Here is a 16,829-nt window from a genome sequence, read left to right on the forward strand (position 1 = left end):
TAAAAACAATCCTTCCAATAAGCCAGAACAAGGCGAAGTGGAAAGCAGAAAACCTACAGCAGCTTTCAGCTTCTCCTCAGACAGTAAGAACAAAGCAGATTAACACGACACTCGTACCTCGTACCTGACCAGTGAAAATGAGCAAAGAACTGGACTACACCGTAAGGATTTTAATGCTGGTGATATACAAAAGTTACAGGGTGCAGAACAGTACAAGATAAGCCGTGGATGTGTTTGACTGGCAGCAGTAAGAGGAGAAAGTGGAACCATGTGAGTCCTGTAACACGGGAGCCAGAACACGAGTGAAGGGACTCATTCTGCAAACATCTGGCGCGGCGCCGCAGACGTGGACGTTCCGTCTTCGGTCTCATCACTGTGACAAATGGAGAGTTGAGCTCTTTCACCGCTCTGTTAATCGAGATGCAGCTGATGCTTGTTGGTCGGGTTCAGAGGTCACAACCTGAAGCGTGTGGTGCTGGTTGCACTTGCAAGCGTAAAGCAGAATTTATTTAAAAAAGAAAAAGAACAAGAACATTGGGTGTCGTTAAGACGTAAAAGTCGAATGAACTGGTGAGAAACGTCACGACTGGTTGGTGACGTTTCAGACACAACGGCTCCATCCTCATCGAGTACTGACGTGGTGTCCTGATATCTGCAGTGTGAACAGTGCGAGTGGAAAGTGCAAAGCGCGGCGCCTCCGTATCCACGTCGACATCCAGAAGGAAAAAAACACCACAGAGCGGCCATTCCGTATTTCCCCGAGTGTCAGCGTATGAGGGTTGAAATAATTAACAACAGTACAGGTGTGGTCTATTTTATCTGTATATTTTGTATTGAATATGTATTATTATTATAAAGGCGTTCATATGGTTTAGTCATTAAATACACAGCAGAAGATTTGAGCCGTTCCTCACGTTAAATCACAAGACTACATGGTTAAATAAAGCTAATGGGGTGTGTGTGGAGGTATTACATGTGTACTAGTGGAAGTACTGTCACTATATACAATCCTACTTCAAGGTCCACATTTGTTCTTCCCCCCAATGATGACAATGATCATTTGTAGAAGGAGGAGGCCCCTCAGATGAAGCGGGCTGGTAAAGATTTGCTGGTCCTGCTGTTGGACGATCTCGTGCTCTGAAATAGGGGTCAGTATAATTCTACTTTCCACCACTAAAACTATCGGTCACCAATAGTTAAACTAACATTACACATCATGAGGGAGGCAAGAAGTTCTTCCTCACGGGGCCCAAGTGCCTCCATGCTGACGCTCTAAGTAGCAGCAGCAGAACAGCAACAAGATCAAGATACGTAAACGTACACCTCAACTCCTACTGGACAAGAGTACTAACTAACTAACTAACTGCACTACGAACACCTGGGTCCTCCTGTTTGACATGAAGGAGACATACAAACGAGTAACATTTGCTTCACATGCACCTAGTTATGCCTGGGAATAGTTTCATCTCAGTGACAGTACTGCTACAGTATCAACTACTGTCTAGACCATATACGCTTAAATTGTATTGTAAATCCTATGTTCAAACGTATGGGCCTTTTATTGTGAAAGGCCTCGTGTCAGGTGGTGACCACTTTGAGCCCAGTTCATCAGAGACGGGTTTTTAGGTTTTGAGAAGCTGCAGAAAGAAGAAAATAGGGGAACTAATCCCCCCCAACGGGGAGGAAAGGCCGTGTGGTCGGTGGGCAGCGTAGGACGTCCCCTGTGCTGTGGAGGCAGGAGGAGGCACATAATCAGTTCAGGGGAGTTGGCAAGTACAACACAAACAATTGGACATGAGGAAGGAGGGAGTTCTCCACAGCAACAACCTGGTACCAGCACACGGTAAGTAGCTCCATGCAACATGCACACACAAGAACACCAGCATAAAAAAGGAAATCTAGTCGCATCAGCGTGCTAAAAAGTGCACATGTACAAATATAGATTATTATTATTTCATTCTTTAGATGAATTCATCCCGATGACGGTGATGTCAAGAGACTGACTGGTCTTCTCGTGCGTAGACTACTTTCACATAGAAGGGTTCCGCCTGCAGCCACACAGGTAGGAATGTACTTCAGGTCAGCCGCCGACGAGCTCGCTGCCTTTAACATACGACAAAGGGCTCGGGTTGAAGGTAGCGACGGGTCCTGACTGCTCAACGGGTCAGAGGTCCTTGAGGGATCGGACAGCCTTGGCCAGGTTGCTGTAGAACTCCGCCATGCTGGAGGGGAAGAAGGAGTCCACCACGGAGCGAGGGAGGAGTCCCCCCAGGTCGGTCTGGAAGAAGCTGAACACCTGGGTCTTATTGGGCTCCCTACAAGGAACACACAAGAGAAAAGGTGTCCTGCTGAAGGGCCTCACGGACGCACCCCGAGCCGCCTGGAGGAGGGTACTCACCCGGGGACGGGCACGCAGATGCACCCACATGCATGGTTGAAGCCCCGCACGTAGCCGGACTGGGGCGGGCAGCCTGGGTGGGTCACGTTGGTGGCTGTGGGACGTGACACAAGGCGCACATACACGTTTGTCTACAGGATGTCGATGACAGCTTTCTATTCAAACGACACTACGGACAACGGCACCCAGGGACAAAGGAATGCGTCTTTCATTCTAGTGGTGGGAAAACATCCCCGACTTAATAAACATAATAGAGAAATGCACAGTAGTAGTAGTGCATCCAGTTCCCCTGCAGCGTCCCCCCCTAAAGTAATAGGCTGACTAATATATAGATTAGTGCTCTTATTGTTTAAATGGTCTAAACGGGAGTTTAACACACGCCGTCACCTATTTAAGCTTCACTCAGATGCTTCATGACAACCGCTCCGACATTTCTGCCACTTCAAGTCCAATGGGACAACAATTAGCTTGTGAACAGGCAACAGTTCATCCACATTATCCAAACCCCTTTCAGGAAAGGCCCACTTGTGTTTACATCTACTCCCCATATCAGCTTCAGATGGCTAAATGGATCTGTATATATTATACAGGGATCCATGTCACTCAATCAGTATTCCATATCTCACAAACGTACTTTGAACTGTGCGGCGCTGATGATCGAGGCAGACAAGCGATCACACCATGTGACCAAGTAGCTGATGGTGACGGACTGAAGGGACGTCCAGCTCCTGGCGGTGTCACAGTGCTGTTCTACAGCTAACCTTCTGCTCACTGAAACCTCTGCTGGCTTCAGCTGCAACATGCAACTAGGGAAATGATCCCGCTAGAACATCTGGAAGCAATCAGCATCACAGGGGCTGTTGGTTAGTAACTCCCCCCCGTGCAGTGATTACAGCTGTGGGGGGGTGCAGACACTGCCGCGTTTTCTGACGCGTGCTGCACGTGTGTGTGTGTGTGTGTGTGCAAACGTGCGACCGTGTAGAGACAGAAATGACCTTTAGAAATGTCCAATAGGATGACTTGTGATCAGTCTGCAGAGGCTGGCCTTGGGGGGGGCGGGGCCCGTGTTATAACGATATGAGGGGGTGCTGCACAGGTAAGAGTATCCCAGGAATGTGAGGACGTACCATTTGATGAGATGGAGCCATCTTCGTACTGCTTGACTAGAATAACGTCTACAAAGTCGCGTGGCGCGATGATGCCCATGGCCGCGGAGGGCGTGACCGTTCGGCACACAGAGATGTCCTGTGCAAGGGGGGGGGGGGGGGGGGACAGTGAATGAACAAACACTTGTCATATCGCATTTAGAAACTAGGTGTGTAATGAGGCGGCTGCTACGTGGATCAAGCACCAACGTGCTCTCTCCTCTGGTTCACACCCGCTGACAGGTGCTACTGTGCAAAGGGACAGACGGGCCTCAGTAACATCACGGTCAGTCACAGGGGGGAGCGTCTTTCCCAGGGACACATTGAGAGGGAAGGGAATGCAGACAGTGACCTTACAACCCACAGACCCAGCTACGAGACTAGGACCTCAAGCTGAACACATCAGGACGGCCACAGAAGCAGCTAAGCAAAGTGTCCTTTAGGGTTAGAGGACTCGTCCATGCATTCATCTCCAGTAGACTCGACTGCTGAACGGTGCATTCATGGTCTCTGTAAGTCAGAGCGCTGCAGCTGCAGTCCTCGCTGGGACCAGGAAAGTGGATCACATGACTCCGGTTCTCAAATCCTGCTGTTGGTCCCTCAGCTCCTTTAAATCCACATACAGACGTTTCTGTTTGCTGCTGCCTTTAATTTACCGTTTCTGCAATTCGGAATTCTTAAAGAAACTATGAAGAAATGTAAATGTAAATGGCTCTTTTTAAATCTGTTTAATGACGGTTTCTCTCTTATGTTTCAATGTTTGTAAATATTTGGACCAAGGCCAACGTTTGCTAGTGTGTCCGTAAAAGGACTCGTGCATTTATTTATTAAATATGTACGGCTTTGTTGTTAAAACACAACGGTTGTGTGTAAAAACACACATAAGAAAATGTATATAATATATACATTTAGGATTAATTATTAGATTTTTTGTGGATTGTGGAGAAGTGAGAGGATCAAGCCTACGCCGCGGCCATCGCCGCTCGGAGTGGGACAGAACGCGCCTCCTTGTGGACGCTGTCGGCCATGTCTGGTTGTAAATATTTGCCGGTATAAGAGCTCCGGTCACAGACCGTTGCTGCAGGTATGTTGGTTTTACACAAACACACAGTGCATCCGGAAAGTGTTCACAGCGCTTCACTTTCCCCCATTTTGTTATGTTACAGCCTTATTCCAAAATGGATTCAATTCATTATTTCCCTCAACATTCTACACACAACAACCCATAATGACAAAGTGAAAACTGTTTGTTGCAAATTTTTGCAAATCTGTTAAAAAACAAAGAATGAAAACATAACATGTACATATGTATTCACAGCCTTTGCCGTGACACTCAACATGTAGCTCAGGTGCCTCCTGTTTCCACTGATCATCCTTCAGATGTTTCTACAACTTGATTGGAGTCCACCTGTGCTAAATTCAGTTGATGGACATGACTGAGAAAGGCACACACCTGTCTGTATGAGGTATCACAGCTGACATATCAGAGCAATACTCTGAGTTGTGCCGAAGCCACTCCTTTGTTATCTTGGCTGTGTGCTTCGGGTCGTTGTCCTGTTGGAAGATGAACCGTCGCCCCAGTCTGAGGTCCAGAGCGCGTTGGAGCATGTTTTCATCGAGGATGTCTCTGTACATTGCTGCATTCATCTTTCCCTCAATCCTGACTAGTCTCCCAGTTCCTCCCGCTGAAAAACATCCCCACAGCATGATGCTGCCACCACCATGCTTCACTGTAGGGATGGTATTGGCCAGGTGATGAGCAGTGCCTGGTTTCCTCCAGACATGACGCTTGGCATTCAGGCCAAAGAGTTCAATCTTTGTTTCATTAGACCAGAGAATTTGGTTTCTCATGGTCTGAGAGTCCTCCAGGTGCTTTTTTGCAAACTCCAGGCGGGCTGTCATGTGCTTTTTACTGAGGAGTGGCTTCCGTCTGGCCACTCTACCAAACAGGCCGGATTTGTGGAGTGCTGCAGAGATGGTTCTCCTCTCTTCATAGAACAACGCCAAAGTTCTGTCAGAGTGACCATCGGGTTCCTGGTCACCTCCCTGACTAAGGCCCTTCTCCCCCGATCGCTCAGTCTGGCTGGGCGGCCAACTCTAAGAAGAGTCCTGGTGGTTCCAAACTTCTTCTTCCATTTCCGGATGATGGAGGCCACTGTGCTCATTGGGACTTCCAATGCTGCAGAAATCTTTCTGTCCCCTTCGCCAGATCGGTGCCTCGATACAATTCTGTCTCGGAGGTCTACAGATAATTCCTTGGACTTCATGGCTTGGTTTATGCTCTGATATGTCAACTGTGATACCTTATACAGACAGGTGTGTGCCTTTCTCAATCATGTCCAATCAACTGAATTTAGCACAGGTGGACTCCAATCAAGTTGTAGAAACATCTCAAGGATGATCAGTGGAAACAGGATGCACCTGAGCTACATGCTGAGTGTCACGGCAAAGGCTGTGAATACATATGTACATGTTATGTTTTCATTCTTTGTTTTTAACAGATTTGCAAAAATTTGCAACAAACTGTTTCCACTTTGTCATTAAGGGTTGTTGTGTGTAGAATGTTGAGGGAAATAATGAATTTAATCCATTTTGGAATAAGGCTGTAACATAACAAAATGGGGGAAAAGTGAAGCGCTGTGAACACTTTCCGGATGCACTGTGTGTATAATATAAATATATAAATAAATATATATATATATATATATATATATTATTTTGCTTTGTTTGGCCTGAGTGGAAAGAAACCTACTCATTGTTTTAATCACAGCCTCAACGGTTCTGCTTGTTATTGGGACAGAACCTCAGAAGAGTCTTTTTGGACCTTTGTCTAATAACCTTTGAATTCCTACTACCGGAGTGAGCTCCTCTTGGCGCGGTTTCTACTGTCGACGTTTATCTGATCCCCACATCTAAAGAGTGGACTGAAATCAGAACCAGAACCTCCCTTTGTTGTTGTAGCAACAGCAGCAGTTGTTAGGTGGCCAAGCCAATACAAGACAAGAGGCCAGTTGTGGAGTCGTATCATGCAGTTTCATCACAGCCCACAACCCAACGTGTACGAACAGAAACATGAACAAACAGTCAAGACATCCTGGGATCAGAAGAGAGAAATTAGTGACACACCTCTGTGATTTGCTCCAAAAGCTCAAACCTTTTGACGTTATTGTCCCACTTGACTCGGAGCCCATTGGGTACTGGTTTCAGACACTCCCACACTTTGTCTGGGCTGCCAATGACAATCCCCTCCCCCTTATAACTGCAGAGGACGAGAGACGAGGACAGGGTCAGCAGACGGGTTCATCTCACCGCTCACTGGTAAACAGTCCACAGATTAAAACAGGAAAATGATATCGGATTTACACTTAAACGACGTGTATTTATTTGAATCTCAGTCACAGAAAAGAAACCCGTGCAGGTTGAGCAGCTCCACTTTACGTGTTCTCACTACTCTGCACCGAGACACACGGCCGTTTACGTTGTCACAAGACGAAGAACCGCTCTTCTTCTGAACATGACCAGGAGGTTCACCCCGCTGTGGGCGTCTGCATGGCGTCAGTGAGATGGCGCTGCCTCCTCATTGGCTCTCCTTGGTCGGGCTGCGCCCCGCTGGTGGCTACAGACAACCAGCCGCGGTGTGTGACGCTTTAAGCAGTACTTCTGGCTCCTGGTACTTGGGTGATCAGATACTTCCCGTTTGCAGTGGTTACAAATAGATATCAACTAAGAGATGGAGTTAAAATGTTGGTATTTATACGCGTGCCTCGAGTACCTCGTTGCTTTCACAATACGGCTGCCAGAGACATTATACACGTTAAGTAAATGGCACAAAATAAGCGTTGTGTGTCGTGTTTTAGCAGCGTTGACAAAGTCATCATTTGGTTGAATGGATGTGTGTGGCGTGTGGGAACAGCAGCTCGATCTCACACCTTCCCGTTCATTCACGTCGGCGCCCTAAAGCGCTCATTCGCGTCGGCTCCAGTCTTTTTTTCGGGTATTTTGAGCGTCTGGCTGATATGGAGGCCTCAGGTACAGAACACGCGTCACTGTATTACTAAGGAGCAATGGACGCTCACAGGACTGCAAAGGGGTACGTCATGCATAGTGTCCAACTGTTCAGGAAAAGTTAAACTTTCTCACACATTCCCTGGGAACTCCGACGAGGGACGCCAAGACACAGCCACGTCATTCTGCCAAAGGAAACAGATGGACAGTGAGCAACATTGGACTGTGGAACAGCCCTGGTAAACGCACAGTCTTTCAGAAAGGCCAAGTTGTGTCTTTCTATAGTCTTGACCAGCACAGATTGTGACAGTCAGCCATCATTGGGGACACTTCAGTGTCCCGGGTTTGTGATGATGATGATCTGCATAGTGCAGCGGAGCCACAGAGATCTTCTATAACAGCTCTTGTACATCGGCTTATTTGATGAAATTGCACTTTCTTGTTTCGTGCTCTTCTGGGTGTGTTTCCTCATGGTTGAAATGTACTTATTGTAGGTCGCTTGGATAAAAGCGTCAGCTAAATAACCATCTAAATGAAATGGAACGCAGAGAGAAAAACCAGCACGTCAAAATAACATTGAACGTTTTAACAGCGTCAGACAGAACCGGTCCATGCATGATCCGGCCTGCTGTGGCTGACTCCATGTGGTTTTGCTAATGCTTGCTGCTTAATGGGAGTCGGCTCGACATCATTTCCTGTAGAGAGAGCGTCACACCAACTGTGTTAAACTGACACAGCGTACTGGTTAACACACACATGCACACGCACACCCTCTCACACAGGGGAGCCTGCAGCCATCGGCCTCTGTAGGAACCGACCAAGGACCATGATCGTCTCTGGAGCGCTCCTTTCTTAGCTGCTGCATCCAATTATAACGTGTAGTTCAAACGCCCACAACAGGGAGATCCGGGTTAAAGTGTCGCATTTCAGTCAGTCACTAACAACAATAGTCTCCAAGTGTGTGAACATGCGAACCCAGTCGGTGAGCAACGTGCATCTAGTGACACTTCGATGGCGCTGTGCAGCGACACCTGCCGGTTCGCCTGCGCAGCGCTCTCTGTGTGTTCTTAACAGCAGCGGCTGTTATCCGCCCCGTCGCCTGATTCGTCACACATTCAAACTAAATAATCCAAGGCCTCACGTGTCCATTACAACAATTGAGATGGAATAAGTGAGCGGCACATGATTCATTACTGCAGTGGACTGGTGGTGTATTTTGAAGATCTTCAGCAATATTTTGTGAATGTGTGACGAATCAGGGGACAGAAAACAGCTGCCGCTGTTAAGTAAACACAGATACGTGACGTGACACCGGGGACAACGTGTACCATTTCATGTGAGGCGATAAGCACAGCGAACACTTACAGATTTCTTGCAGACTTTCCAGCCGGAGTCATCCCTCTTGTAGCTCAGCATGCAGTCCCCCACTGCTTTGGCCTTGTGTTCATAATCCATTGCGCCTGGTAGCAATTGATGCTACCTTGCTAGCCTAGCTTTAATGAGTTGGCAGATATCGTTAGCTGACGGTGGAGCGGCTCCGCGGTTGGAACGCGATATGATAGTATCGCCCAATTCAATGTAGCTGCAAAGAGACACCGTCGCTTAACTGTGGAACGAGACGGTTTAAGTCACGTAGCAGCAAGTAGAAGCGCTACTACGGAGTTAGCATTAGCACAAATGAATGGAACCTGCTGTGCGACGCACACGAATACGCGGTTAGCTCGCGCTTATGACAACTCTGTCAAATACTGTTCTATTCCAAAGCCTCTACAGGCCACCAGCCCTCATTGGTCTCTGCCAGGACGTTCCGATTCTAAGCTAGTTTAATGAATTCCCTGAAACAATTGTTACCAGTGCTGTCAATTCATTCTGAGAAATCATGCTTCCGGTAGAGCTTTCAAAACAATACTCCCATCTCACACAATTAAGCGTTTATGAAAATGCAACATGTGCTATCGTAAATATTTTCTTACATTTACAATTATTTCATTGATTCGATCGAGAATGTGTATCGCCATTCTTCCGAACAAAATATTTACGGAAGCAAAAAAGCACCATTTATCTTATTTTGAAGGCAAAAGTCTCTGGACGCGTCACGCACCTGCAGCCGGATCACCGGACGTTGCACAAAGCACGCTGGGACTTGCAGTGTTCACGTCCTTCTACCGAAAATGGTAAATGTGCAGATCAGATCAAAACGAGTATCTATTCTATTGTTATCTGGGGGTCGACGTGGCGCAAAGGTAGAGATGGTGCGTTGGGAACCGCAAGGTTGGCGGTTCGAGCCCCGGCTGCTCTGTGTCCCTGAACAAGACGCTTAACCCTAAGTGCCCCCTGGGCAAAAATTTAAAAATGTAATGTAATCGCTTTGGATAAAAGCGTCAGCTAAATGTGTGTTGATGGCTCATCAGACACCAGTAACGTTAGTGCAGTGTGGTTAGAATGAGGACACAATGCTATAACAACACATTTAATTAACTGAAGCACATGTTTCAAAACGTTACAAGACCACACAAATTGGAGCAAAAAAATCACATTGATGATAATATTCTCACTTTGCTTTAAAACCCACTGTACCCTAGTAGTGTACATGTATCAATGTCCCAAGACACGTTTGAACAGAAGACATCATTGTAGCATCGATGTCACACATTGGTGCAGACAAGATCATTTGAATCAATAACATTTAGATCCACGCTGGTTTTGAACTTCTTTTTGGCCAACTTCTCGTGCCCTGCATCCGTCTTGAGATGGGGCTCCTTGTTGTGGAGGACCTGAATGTACTGGTCACTGCTGCTGGAGGCCATGGAGGCTGAGTCTGACTCCGTCAAAGGGGTCTCCAGCTTCGCTCTCATCTTGGGCTTCAAGAAAGCCTCCGGGTGCCTGGTCCTGGCCGGGGACTGGCGCCGTCGTCCTGGGGAATGGACGGGACGCCTGGTTCGCAGGAGGAGCGAGTCGCCTCCTCTCACGCTGACCTGGGCCTCAAAGTTTGACTCTAAGTCTCCACAATCCATCTCTCCTTCACCATCCTCCTCTTTATTGTCTCCTGGCGCTCCGTATCTTTCTCGAGCTCGACTGCGGCCGCCTTTCACCACGGACACGTGGCCCTCCACACGGCCCCCGATGTGCAGGTGTGGCGGCTGGTGAAGGTCAAAGCGGGAGCGGGAGCGATGGGCCTTCCCCGACGCCATCCTTCTCCTGCCTTTTCCCTCCTCTTCCTCCTCTTCCTCCTCACTCAGATGCAGGCGGTGAGGATGTGGCTGGTGGTGGGCGGCGCGGGGCGTGTAGCGCCTGATGTTGCGCGGGTACACCTCCAGCACCTCTGCAGGCTCCTCCATGAGGTAGTGGCACGGGATGCGCGTGGACGCGCGCAGCAGCGTCTTCCTGGGCTCGTGCTCGTTGACGATCACGTAGCGGGTGGCGAGGCCGCGCCGGCCCCCATAACTCTGTGCAGTGATGATCTCAGCTGGATGCTTCCTGTAGCGGGTCAGAGCGCATGCTGTCAGTCAGCTGAGAGGGGACAACACACTGGAATGAGCAGAGGTGATCCTTAGTGAGACAGTATTTACCAAGTGTTTGCAATGCAATTCTGCCCAAATGAAAGAGGACATACTGTTGGCTGTAATCATCCATCACGGCGTAAGCGAGCCGAGCGCAGATGAACCCACTACGAACACCGTGGCACCGATTGTCTATTGGTCAGTAGTAACGTAATCAGCACTGGTCCGTTCCTTTAAAGCCGATGCTCCACTAGGTAGAAAAACATTCCTGTAGCAACTCAACATCCTTCCTCAGAATCAAAGAGGAGAACCTTGTTAGCGACTACGGTAAGAATACAAATAAAACAATAAACACTTTTTATATTAAAAATCCTCTTTCTTTTTTTCAATGTATAAATACAACTTGTGGTTTTTTATATAAAAAGGCTTTATTGCTCAGTCTTACCGTAGTAGCTAACAGGGTTTCAAGTGAGATAAGAAATAAGAGTTCAGAGCTTAAGGCTGCATTCGATTTTTGAGTTTACGGTCAGAATCTTTTTCTTTTCAAATTATTAATATATATAAATCCATGAAAAACTGTCTAACCTGTGACGTAGATCTCAATTTTGTTTTGTATTGCCCTTTAACCTCTTCTGTAACAATCTTTCATATGAATATCTCAATACAGTTTGGACTGCCTCTTATACCAACCCGAACCATTTTGTTGGTCTTCTGTGGGTCTTTTTGTAAACACAACATTACGTTACACAACTATTGAACATAACAAGTGGCTGTAGCCCAGTATTGTTAAGTACAATAGACCAGTAGCTGGTGGATGTTCAGCAATCTGCAAACCCTTCAGCTGTCGGTGTGACAATAAACCAGCATCCATATTTCTGGGTGCACAGATTATATTTGTGTCCAAGCATCCAGCCTCTTTTACCCTCCACAGACTATTTACCTGCATTAAGCAAAGCCCCCCCAGAGGCATCTGTCAATCTAGCAAGTGTTGTCCCCCTGCCTAGATGAGATGATTGGAGTCTGTTTATAGGAAGCAAACACCTAAGCAGTCCTGTTCTGTATGAACATTAATCGTAGAAGGATATTTAGAATTAGACACAGCTTATAGACATTTGTGCATATAGTACATTTCCAGAGGAACATAAATCCCATCTGCTCACTTTTAAGGCAAAGTAGACTAAATACTAAATACACTTTAGAGTAAAACCGGCACATTTAAAACATAAACACAGTTAAAGCAACACAAGCAACACATAAAACAATCATTAGAAGCAATTAAAACAGTCTACAACTTTCCTGTAAGTAGATATTTGTAAATCCTTTCATTCAGTCGGTCTGCGATTGTCCGCCAGGCTTTTCTCTGTTTAATTACAGCTGCCGGTTTTTCCTTTTGTTGCATATTATATGCAAAGTTTCCAGAATTAGTTGCTGCTCAGCGGGTTAAAAATGTTCCTTGCGTGTCTTCTCTATTTCTGCATCAGTAAATCTGTGATGGACACCGTGGTCTACTTAGGAAGCCGTGAACATGCACTGATGCCAGCTGTGCACATCTGGATTGACTTAGCTCCTCCTTCTCATCCCGGCTCGGCAAACGTGCAAACGATTAAGATCAAACTGAGTCAAGCGGCGCGTTTTCACTTAACCTGAGTTTCTTTATCCTGCTCTTGTGCAACCGCCCCTGGACTGCGCGTGTAAAGGTTGTTTGGACAACAGATCCTCTGCTACAATATGTGTTTTTATCTTTATAATACGATGGATTGATGGCTTCCTTTTTAATGGTTCCAGAAGAACTGGGTTTCCTTTTCCTTTACTGCATTCTACATAAAAGTACTGAGTAAAACACCACATATACATTAACAAGCTAGTTATTTGCAAGAAACCCCCCCAGACAAATGCCTACCAAGGGTTTGATTACCACCTTTTAAACCCCAATTAGTGATATCGTTAGTTATCAATTCTAAATATTAATTCTGTATCAACGATATTGACATATACAGTGCCAAAAAAACCTGTTTACCCCTTCCTGGTTTCTTTTTGTTTGCATATTTGTTAAGCGCAAACGTTCATCAAACAAATGCAACAAAATGCAAACCTACTTGGCCCAATGTGAAAAGGTAAAAACCCTCTTCATGAATGAACTGTGATTAACCACCTACCATTTTTGTTCAATTTCACCAGCCACATCCAGACCTGACTATTATCACCAAGAGATCCCTTAAAGGAAACACATCAGGTCATTTTAAGACTCATATCGCTGCTGTCCAGCGTTATATTGGCCCAGGTTGAGAAAACGTGCAAACCGACCCAACTAATCACTTATGGTCATAGGTCATGAATCAAAGGTAAGAAAGAGAGGGGCAGACCTGGCATCCATGGGACACTGACCAAACAGAACACAAAGGCTCGTCTCACTTGATGATCCCCAAGCTTTTTGGGAAGATATTCTGCGTATTGGGTGTAAAAGTAACCCAGCCTTTGAGATGATATCAACAGTCACACATGGTGTGGGTACTGTGATGGTCTGGTGCTGCTCTGCAGCCTCAGCACCTGGACCACTTGCTATGGTACATAATCAATGTACCCATGTGAAGGATGTCCGGCCAGTAGTTTGTGACCTCAGCCCAAGAGCACTTGGGTTCTGTAGCAGGACAAGGATCACAAGCACACCAGCACGTCCACCTTTAAATAGCAACAGTAAAAAAAAGGTGGTTTTTGGAGTCCCTTTAGGCTGGAAAGAATTCTGCTAAGTCCCTCCACAGCGCTGTGAACATTGGGTATTGCTTGATTGCAGTTGTTGCCGCCAAGTTAATGGGATTAAGGGGAAATTCATTTAAAAACTGCATTTTGTATTTTATCTTGGTCCAGTAGAATTTTTTTCTGATAAGTGTGACACATATAAGTGTGACAAATATGCAAAAAAGAAACCAGAAACCAGGAAGGGGACAGACACTTCTTCATGGACGCTTATTTTCTATAGACAATCGGATTGGCTGAACCAATATATCAATGTGAGTCAGACCTGCTAGGTATGTGCTCCGGCCTGTGCCTGGTCAGCCTGGTGGCTGTCGGACTTCTGACTGATCCAACCACACTTCCTCGGTCCGTCCTACAAGCTGATTGTGTGATAGTGTCGATGCGGCTTCCATGACGAACAGGAAAGCTAGAGTTTGTGACGCTGCCGTTCCGTCTGAGAGAAGCAGTGTGAATAGAGGCCTCCTGGCTCGTGATGTCGCTTTCCTGCTGATCTGTCTTTTTGTCAGCTGCAGCCTCTGGAGCCTGTAACCTCGCTAAGATGGAGTACATGTTACAGGGTGAGGGCCACAACACCAGAATAAACAATGGAACACAAACAGGACACGGAAAAAACACAGGAGACACCTGCAGCCGTCTGGAACACTTTCTTCTTGTCATCTTTCCGCTCCTGAAGAGATCAAAAGAAAAGTTCCACCTTAAATCATTTCAGAATGTTAACTTAAAAACGACTACAGCAAGCAACTCTCATTTCTTTCATTTTGAGGTCGATTTGTCCGTCCTTTGGACAAAGGTGGTAGTGTCAACGAGTCCCTGTGGAACATCTGTCATACACACAGAAGTATAAGGGTGCCAACTGGAACCAAAAATGGTTCTTTGGAGTGATGCCATAGGAGGACCATTTCTGGTTCCACAAAGAACCTTTCAGACCAGGGTTCTTTAAAAGAACATCTCCCCAAACAGTTCTTTAAAGAGATGCCTCAAAGAACCTTGAAATAATGGTTCTTTGAAGTACCATTTCTGGTTCTTTAAAGAACCCTTTTCAAAAAAGTCATTCATGCACCCAAATAGTTCCATTGAGAACCCTGTCCGAATGGTTCTTTCTTTAAAAATGATTCTCTCGAGGAATTAATAGTTCTTTGTGGAATCGATTTTTGGAAATGTAAAAAAAATCCATAAGAAAACCGATTCAGAATTAGGATTTTTCCACTCTTTTTATTAGAAGATCTTTGAAATAATCAACATGCACATAAATGATGTCAAACTGTTAAGGATACAACTTCCCCCTAACTTTGTCATTTAACATTGTAATCTGTGTGCTCTAAGAAATAAGTTAATGTTGCCACTCTCTCAACAGTCACAGGGACCCTTGTGTCCAGCTGTAGGATAAAAGGCAAACATGGGAATGCAATATTTAAAACATGATACGGGGCCAACACGACCCCCCATGGCCAATGAAATGCCCGCCTCAGTGTCCCACACCATTTTCTGTCCATCCACTGCGACACAAACGTCTGTCTGGTCACTCGGGGGAGGATTGTAGGTGGTTCCTGAAACAAAACATATCAAACTTAAAGCTGGATTCTGTAAGTTTGTAATGTTTACAGATCAACACTTTCAGATATGCTTAGTTGCACATTAAATGCTAGTTTGTTTAGTTTGTGTAGTTTGATTACATAATTCATTATTGTTATATTTTTTAAATTGCACTTAATCAAATGACTAACCCTGTCGATTGCAAACGGGTGTGATGCATCACCCTGTGTGACTCCCCCGTCACTATTGTTTCGTTTCCTGGGCTCCATCATCACCCAGGACCTCAAGTGGGAGCTGAACATCAGCTCCATCACCAAGAAGGCTCAGCAGAGGTTGTTCTTCCTGAGGCAGCTGAAGAAACTCAACCTGCCAAAGACGATGATGGTCCACTTCTACACGGCCATCATGGAGTCCGTCCTCTGCTCCTCCATCAGCGTCTGGTACGCTGCAGCCACAGCCAAGGACAAGGGCAGGCTGCAGCGTGTCATCCGCTCTGCAGAGAGGGTGATCGGCTGCAATCTGCCGTCCCTGCAGGACTTGTTCGCTTCCAGGTCTCTGAAGCAGCTAAAAAGATGGTAGCCGACCCCTCTCACCCTGGACAAAAACTGTTTGTGCCCCTTCCATCTGGCAGGAGGCTGAGGTCCATCAGGACTAAGACCTCCCGCCACACCAACAGTTTCTTCCCGTTCAGAGTTTCTTAAAATAAAGAATAGTTGAAATTTAGAGTTTACATCTAACGCTAGACGAACTTTAACATAAACCCATGTTAGTTAATCAGCTACAGCGAAATTAACGTTAAATATATTAACTTAACTAACGGTATAGCAGACTAAATAAACGCTCAGTACAAAAACGAAATACAAAATTAACAATTTTAACAACCTAAGGATAGTTAAAACTTAAAGTCTAACATTACTTCGAACTATTTAAATATTTAATGTTATCATTAACGTTACGAAATCCACAAAAGGAGAGAAATATGTCACATACAACCAAGCTAAAGGCATGACAAAAAAGTGTAAATGGCCAAAAGCTTCAACTTACCTTGAACCGACCGCTATTATTTGGGGGTGACCGTGGCATGAAAAGACGTTGGTCTGTCAACGAGATGGACGGCTGTCACTTGGAAGTAGGCAGGGCGCTTTATTTTGGTGGTTTATATTCTCATTCATGATTTTTTTCTTAGAATTTTCTGGAAAAATGGTAGTATTATGGGAAGAGGCTATTTAGGGCACAGGTATCAAAGTAGCCCGAGCAGGGACCCATTGTTCTTCTCATATTTGTTAATAATATTATAAATATTAGCTGTTCTTCAACAGGGTGCTTGTGGCATATGCACATTCTTCAAAATGTCCCCCCTATATATATATATATATATTACTTATATATTACATATATATATATATATATATATTTACATATATATATATGTATATATATATTTACATATATTTATATTTACACATATATATATATATATACATGTATATATAT

The 16,829-nt window shown here is 45.6% G+C and overlaps 2 protein-coding genes across 3 annotated transcripts in view; both read right to left on the reverse strand.

Moving 5' to 3' along the window:
• Window positions 1-155: 155 nt before the first annotated feature.
• Window positions 156-9,568, reverse strand: stard5 (StAR related lipid transfer domain containing 5). Of its 2 annotated transcripts, XM_040198615.2 has the most exons (6): window positions 8,914-9,568; window positions 7,684-7,733; window positions 6,670-6,802; window positions 3,526-3,643; window positions 2,399-2,492; window positions 156-2,315 (listed from the first exon to the last, which is right to left on the reverse strand). In XM_040198615.2, exons 1-6 carry the CDS (start codon window positions 9,001-9,003, stop codon window positions 2,165-2,167), a joined length of 636 nt encoding a protein of 211 aa, XP_040054549.2. In that variant the 5' UTR covers window positions 9,004-9,568; the 3' UTR covers window positions 156-2,164. The 2 variants fall into 2 exon arrangements, with proteins under 2 accessions (XP_040054549.2, XP_040054551.2); XM_040198617.2 differs by lacking the exon at window positions 7,684-7,733 and having other exon boundaries at window positions 8,914-9,561.
• A 436-nt stretch (window positions 9,569-10,004) lies between these two features.
• The window catches only part of tmc3 (transmembrane channel like 3), a 60,973-nt gene continuing 54,148 nt past the window's right edge, over window positions 10,005-16,829 (reverse strand). The window contains exons 20-22 of the mRNA XM_040198614.2: window positions 14,427-14,469; window positions 14,068-14,335; window positions 10,005-11,025 (exon numbers count right to left, since the gene is read on the reverse strand). Of these exons, the coding sequence (XP_040054548.2) occupies window positions 10,194-11,025; window positions 14,068-14,335; window positions 14,427-14,469 (1,143 nt within the window). The 3' untranslated portion in view covers window positions 10,005-10,193. The remainder of the gene's footprint in view (window positions 11,026-14,067; window positions 14,336-14,426; window positions 14,470-16,829) is intronic.

The sequence above is a fragment of the Gasterosteus aculeatus genome, chromosome 12 (genome assembly GCF_964276395.1).
Source record: "Gasterosteus aculeatus chromosome 12, fGasAcu3.hap1.1, whole genome shotgun sequence".
NCBI classification, from domain to species: domain Eukaryota; kingdom Metazoa; phylum Chordata; class Actinopteri; order Perciformes; family Gasterosteidae; genus Gasterosteus; species Gasterosteus aculeatus.